This window comes from Polistes canadensis, unplaced genomic scaffold, assembly GCF_001313835.1.
Source record: "Polistes canadensis isolate GaletaPanama2010 unplaced genomic scaffold, ASM131383v1 scaffold_171, whole genome shotgun sequence".
Taxonomy (NCBI): Eukaryota; Metazoa; Arthropoda; class Insecta; order Hymenoptera; family Vespidae; genus Polistes; species Polistes canadensis.
Window position 1 is genome coordinate 343933 of NW_014569718.1, and position 6181 is coordinate 350113.

At 26.1% G+C, this 6181-nt stretch overlaps 2 protein-coding genes across 2 annotated transcripts; one reads left to right on the forward strand and one right to left on the reverse strand.

Annotated features, from left to right (window-relative positions):
- Positions 1 to 408: 408 nt before the first annotated feature.
- LOC106789226 (fatty acid 2-hydroxylase) lies at positions 409 to 4210 on the forward strand. The gene is made up of 6 exons (XM_014753287.1): positions 409 to 1282; positions 2272 to 2500; positions 2763 to 2923; positions 3220 to 3352; positions 3536 to 3655; positions 3751 to 4210. The coding sequence occupies exons 1-6, from the start codon at positions 854 to 856 to the stop codon at positions 3834 to 3836; spliced, it is 1158 nt and encodes a 385-aa protein (XP_014608773.1). The 5' UTR covers positions 409 to 853; the 3' UTR covers positions 3837 to 4210.
- A 134-nt stretch (positions 4211 to 4344) lies between these two features.
- On the reverse strand, positions 4345 to 5437 carry LOC106789227 (NF-kappa-B inhibitor-interacting Ras-like protein). The gene is made up of 2 exons (XM_014753288.1): positions 5030 to 5437; positions 4345 to 4919 (listed from the first exon to the last, which is right to left on the reverse strand). Exons 1-2 carry the CDS (start codon positions 5126 to 5128, stop codon positions 4413 to 4415), a joined length of 606 nt encoding a protein of 201 aa, XP_014608774.1. The 5' UTR covers positions 5129 to 5437; the 3' UTR covers positions 4345 to 4412.
- Positions 5438 to 6181: the final 744 nt, after the last annotated feature.

Sequence of the window (6181 nt, forward strand, 5' to 3'; positions counted from 1 at the left end):
ATTAATAATATTATATATATAAAAAAAAAAAAAGAAAGAAAAACAAAATAAAAAAAAATCATCGCAATAATATTTACAATCGATGATATGCAATATAAATAATTATATAGGGATAATCGAGTATACTATTATGTTAGAATAATTGCGAAAGTGTTATGTTACAAGGACAATAAATAATACGTCATGGTTTCACGAGTTTACGTATAATATATGAAGTATGAAAAAGCAAATATGAAAAGATAGAAAATGAGATAATGAAAATGAGAATTGTTACACAGCAGGTAATAAGAATTCGTAAAATTTGTAATTAATAAAAAAAGAAATTGCAAAAGAAATTGAGAGTAAGTAAAAGAGACAGAAAAAGAAAGAGAGAGAGAGAGAGAGAGATAAATAAATAGATAAACGGATAGATAGATAGATAGATAGATAGATAGAGAACAGAGCATATCGATGATAATATTAAATTTAGCGATGAAGTATGATTATAATCGAGATGTTCACGTAATGCCGCCTGTGAAATCTTATCTATGAAGCTTTTAACAAGGAAGGCGTAGAATTTGATGTAGTAGTATATGCGTGACTGGCGTGTTAACGTTGTCTAATCTTTTTCCCAGTTAGTGATATATTATTTTTACATTTTCTCTTTTTCTTATTCTTCTAATAGTTTTTTTTTTTTTTATTTTTTTTTTTTTCGTAGTGCAGTAGGTTAGTTTGTTGGTGTGTAAAAACAAGCAAGAAAGAAAGAAAGAAAGAAAAAAAGTATAACCGTGGCGGTAATTTGAAATCAATCGACGAAAGAAAAAAGAAACAAATCGAACGAACGGGACAAACAAAAAAAAAGAAAACAAATAAAATGACAGTTATGAGCGAATTGAAAGAAACTTATAATAATTTATTACAAAGTAGTCACGTTAAGTTACGTCACGTTAATAAATTTCTATATAACAATGTAAATGAGAATGACTCTATTAATGTTGCCGAAGAAAATACATTGCAAGGATATAATAATAATGATTCATCTGACAACAACGTATATGCAACAACAAAAGAAAGTGAAGAAGAAAAAGAAAATGAAGAAGACAGATTTATAGTTAAATATAAAGGACGTATTTTTGATATTCGTGAATTTTTAAATCATCATCCAGGTGGTAGGAAGACGCTTAGTTATTACAAAGACAAACATTTGGATCGAGTATTAAAAGATTATCCACATTCTAAGGCAGCCCTTTATTTGTTCGACGAATACGCATTGGATAATAAAATTAAATATAGCGAGCTTGAAGTAAGTTATTTTTAAAAAAATAAAATCAATAAATCATGAAATGAAAATGAATTTAATAATTAATGAAATTAATTAGAAAAATTATTTTACACGAATATCTTTTATTCCTTTTTTTTTATTATTATTTTTCTTTTTATCGAGTACTACTTATGTTACATTGAATATAGGTCCGAAGATTGATATCTTCGTTTCGTAATAATAATCGTATTTCTGATAAACGAAATTCGAAAAAAAAAAAAAAGAAAAATAAGAATAAAGTATAAGATAAATGAATATAGAACGATTAAATAATTATAATCTGATTAATTATTCTCTCTGTACGGATTTTTATCATCTCATTTTCATTTATTGTTTTAATTGATTGCTATATTGATCCCTTGATCCAAAGATTACAAATTGTTTTTCAAATTTTTGTTCTGGTTTTTCTTTTTTTTTTATATTGGATATATTAAATAAACACGAAGGACAACATGAGAAAACAGCATTAATAACTATACTTAACGTTAAAATGAGTTATTATGCAATTCGGTGTGCATTTAATTCTTTCTTTTGTGTTTTATTATATTCTTCTTTTGCATTTATTTCTTTTTTTTGTGTTTTATTCACGCGATAAATTTTTTTACGAGATATGATTTAATCCACAACGTTAGATAAATAAAATAAAGCCTATAAAAAAAAAACAAAAGAATAGCGAATTAAAAATTATAATATCGTTCGAAAATAAGCTTACGTAATTAAAATATTTCAATGAAATAAAAAAAAAAGAAGAAAAATACGAAGAAATAAAAAGGAAATACGTTCATTGATAAATATGAAAATTGATAATCAATGATCAATAAGATTTTAAGATAATCCGAATTATCAATTCTGAGGAAAAACACGTCATCTAGAGATAAACAGATAAATTAGATAATATTAATTGTAATAGGAAAAGTTAGAAAATTATTAGAAATAAAAAAAGAAAATGTTTAAACTAAGATTCGTCCTAGAGTCTGATCGATTGGAATGCACCACTTCTAAATCAAGTTGGCAGTTTGAGTGACAAATATTGGGAATGGGTTAATCTACCTGTGAATCGACCCATACGACTTTTTCAATCCAATGTATTAGAATTTTTAACAATAACACCATGGTACCTGATACCTATCGTTTGGATCCCCATATGTGTATTATTTCTCTACACGGGAATTAATTTAATCTTAGATCATCAATTTCCAAGTAAGTAATCGCAATTATCATCTATATATCTTATTAAAATAGTTTAATAATTTGTTAATAATTTATATTCGAGAGAGAATAAACAAAAATATTAAATAAATGTCTGTGCGCAACATTAGCTTATTTGTTTTATAATACTTGCTTTCTTTTTTCTAAAGTTATTTAATAATTACTATCTTAAAAAAAAACAAAATGAAAACTATATATAAATAAAAATAATAATAAAATAAATTTTGTGATTTTGTTTTTTTCTTTTCTTCAGTTGTTTCATTACTAAAAGGCCTGGTAGCATTTGGAGCAGGTGTATTGTTATGGACATTTGAGGAATATTTGTTACACCGTAAATTATTTCATTACAGGCCACCAGAAAATTCCAAAATATTAATCACATTGCACTTTCTTCTACATGGTTTGCATCACAAGGTAAATTCGAATAATACACAATACTGATAATAAGTAAATTTATCTATTTAATCGTTTGATAAAAACGACAGATTCATGAGACACGTTTCTTGAGAGAACATTTAGTATGCAAACACGTATCCAATGAATTCATTGAACTACGTCTATAGAGATGAATCATGCAAAGCGTTTAGTTTGTTTGCCTTTCTCAGAACAGGAAGCTTCTAACTTAATTTGGTCTTCTATATATAAGATACATATTTCGTATATTAAATATAAATTTAAAATACATTTCTTTTGTTTTTTATTAATTCTAGGCACCATTTGATAGTCAGAGATTAGTATTTCCACCCATAGCTGGTATCATAATGGCTATTGGTATATGGAATTTGTACATAATGATATTTCCTGATTTTATAGCTAATTTTATTGCCGCTGGTACTACTGCAGGTAAATTAACATTATTATTATTACTTATTACTAATTATTTAACAGACAAATATATGCATATAATTAAACAATTTATGCTCTACGCGATATAAATTAATAAAACATATAAAGTAAATAAATATAGACCTAAACAAAAAAAAATATGAAAAGGAAAGAAAAATCTTTTTTATACTTTTCCCACAGGATACTTGTGTTACGATTTAACGCATTATTATTTGCATTATGGTGCACCCAACAACAAAACATATTTATATAATTTAAAAAGATATCACAATTATCATCATTTCTCTCATCACGATAAAGGTAATTTTGTTTAGTTATTATCTTAACGATTTTTCTTTTATTATTATTATTAATATTGTTGTATTTTATTATATGATCTTTTTATTCTTATATAGGTTTCGGTATCAGCAGTAGAATTTGGGATAACGCGTTTAATACATCGATACGTTTACAACAGTTGGTTAAACCGATCGAATGGTAATTTGTATCTTATGGGTAATAAATGCAATACAAAAGTTTATATTTAAAGTGTGCAGCTCGACGCCTTCGGCTTTAATTAATTAACTAATGTTTAGTTTGATATATAAAGTATTTACTTAAGTACTTCAAGCCATATGACTTAAATACATTAAAAAAAAAAAAAAAAAGAAAACGATTAATACGATTCACTAACATAAGTAAAATACCATGTCATTGTATCAGTATTATACACGATGAATTTAATAATTAACACGATTTAGGAAGACCTTATGAAAAATGCATAATGTATAAAGATAAAATATAATAAGCATTTGCTTATTATCCTTGTACTGTTATTAGAGTCTTGTGATAAATAAACTTAAGTACTTCATTCAATATATATTTAAATTTATAAATCAAGATTCTTTTTAATCAGATCTGCGAAAAAATGTTTTAAAATAAACTTAACTATACCTATAATCATCCTTGCATTATATTATTTAACAAGATGATATTTATTACCACAGCCAGATAAATTACTTTCATATATTCATTAGAATTAGATTAAACGATATCTTTGTTTTTTTTTCTTTATATCTTATGGAGTCTCGGTTTTAATTATTTTCCTACCCATACTCAATTGCGGAAATGTACTTTTGTTTGGAGGTGGATTTAACTTAGACGATAAGAAAATGAAAGGTTCGAACAAAGTTTGTCTATCCATTACGTTGACTTCATAATGTTTGATCTTTTCCCTGGTACACCAATTACTACCCTTATTAGATGTATTCTCTAAACTGTTTGATTTATTTTCATTATTAGTTTTATTACCTAAAACTACTACTGTTATTTCTTTCTTATCCTTGTTCTTATCGATGTCCTTTTTCAATGGCAACAGAACATCCAACGATTCAGGTTTGGTTGTATCGTAAACTAAAATATATCCATCAGCAAATCCAAGATAGTGTCGAGGAAGTTGTTGGTTGTTCGCATTGCTCTGCAATGATTCCAAGCCTGCGGTGTCATAGAATCTTACTCTCTCCTTTGTACCACGATCAGTTTCTATATTAGCAACATAAATGTCTTCTATCGTTGGATGTATTTCCTATCGAATAATAAACGAATAATATTCTTTAACAATTGATTGAAATGATTCTTTAGATGTGAAACATATTTTAATAAATTATTATTTATATAATTAAAATGATATCTCACCGTCTTAGGTGTGACATTTCCATGAATGAGCTGTTCCAACAATGCAGTTTTTCCTACACCTTTCATTCCACAAACAACTACTCTTGTTGGTTTCCCCATATTTAGAATCTGGCTGGTTGTTCTTACCACGATTTCATTACTTTTACCTTCTACGTCACATCTTGGAATTTACACATGCAGTGATGATGCATCCCGTTCGTAAACTTCACGTTGCCACATTTGCATAATTCCTACTTTTATCTATTTTGTCAAACTCTTATAAACCTTATTTTTGTTCTTGTAATTAATGCCTAACATTACTTAATATTTCCAATGAATACAAAACTACATAGAAGCTAACAAGACAACTTTTTTCCTAACTAGATTTATATTACCTACTTTGACCACCTGTGGGCAATATTAAGTACTTAACGCGATGACGGTACAACATTATCAATGAACGGTACAATCCTATCAAAGAATACAGTTATGACGGTACAATATTATCAAAGAATACAGTATTCTAATTAAAATTATAAATAGAAAAATCTAATTGAAATTCATTTATCAACAATTTTAACTTTAAATTAATTAAAATATTACAAAAAAAAAGAAGAATTATGTCGTTAAAAATTATTTAAAATTGATATTAAGAATCTTGCCAATATCGATGAACCTAAAACAAAAATTAATTTTATATTACTATGTATAACTTATACGTAATTTTTATTAATTTATTTTTACATCCTAAATGATTTTGCATTACAAACCTTGGGATACTATTGCAGACATTGTTGTAAATATCCATTGATAAAATGTTATTTTGTTATATGTAATCTTACAGCTTAAAAATACAGTGCTTTCTATAACAAAAAACTAGATAAAAAGGGCATGTGAGGGAAAATGAAATTCGATGTATGATCCACGATCAAAACTTTTCAATTGAATTATTTAGTAAATAATGAAATTTAAAAAAAAAAAAACAATTTAAATGACCAAAAAGTGGACATTACAAAATACCGAATTCTCGATGCATTAGAAAATGTATTTTTTTATATTTAAACACAAGTGAATATGAAAAAATGCATGTCTCCGATGCATGCTTTTTTTAATATACAAATATATGAATAGAAAAATGTTTCTATTTCATACAAAAATTATTAGACAATTAAT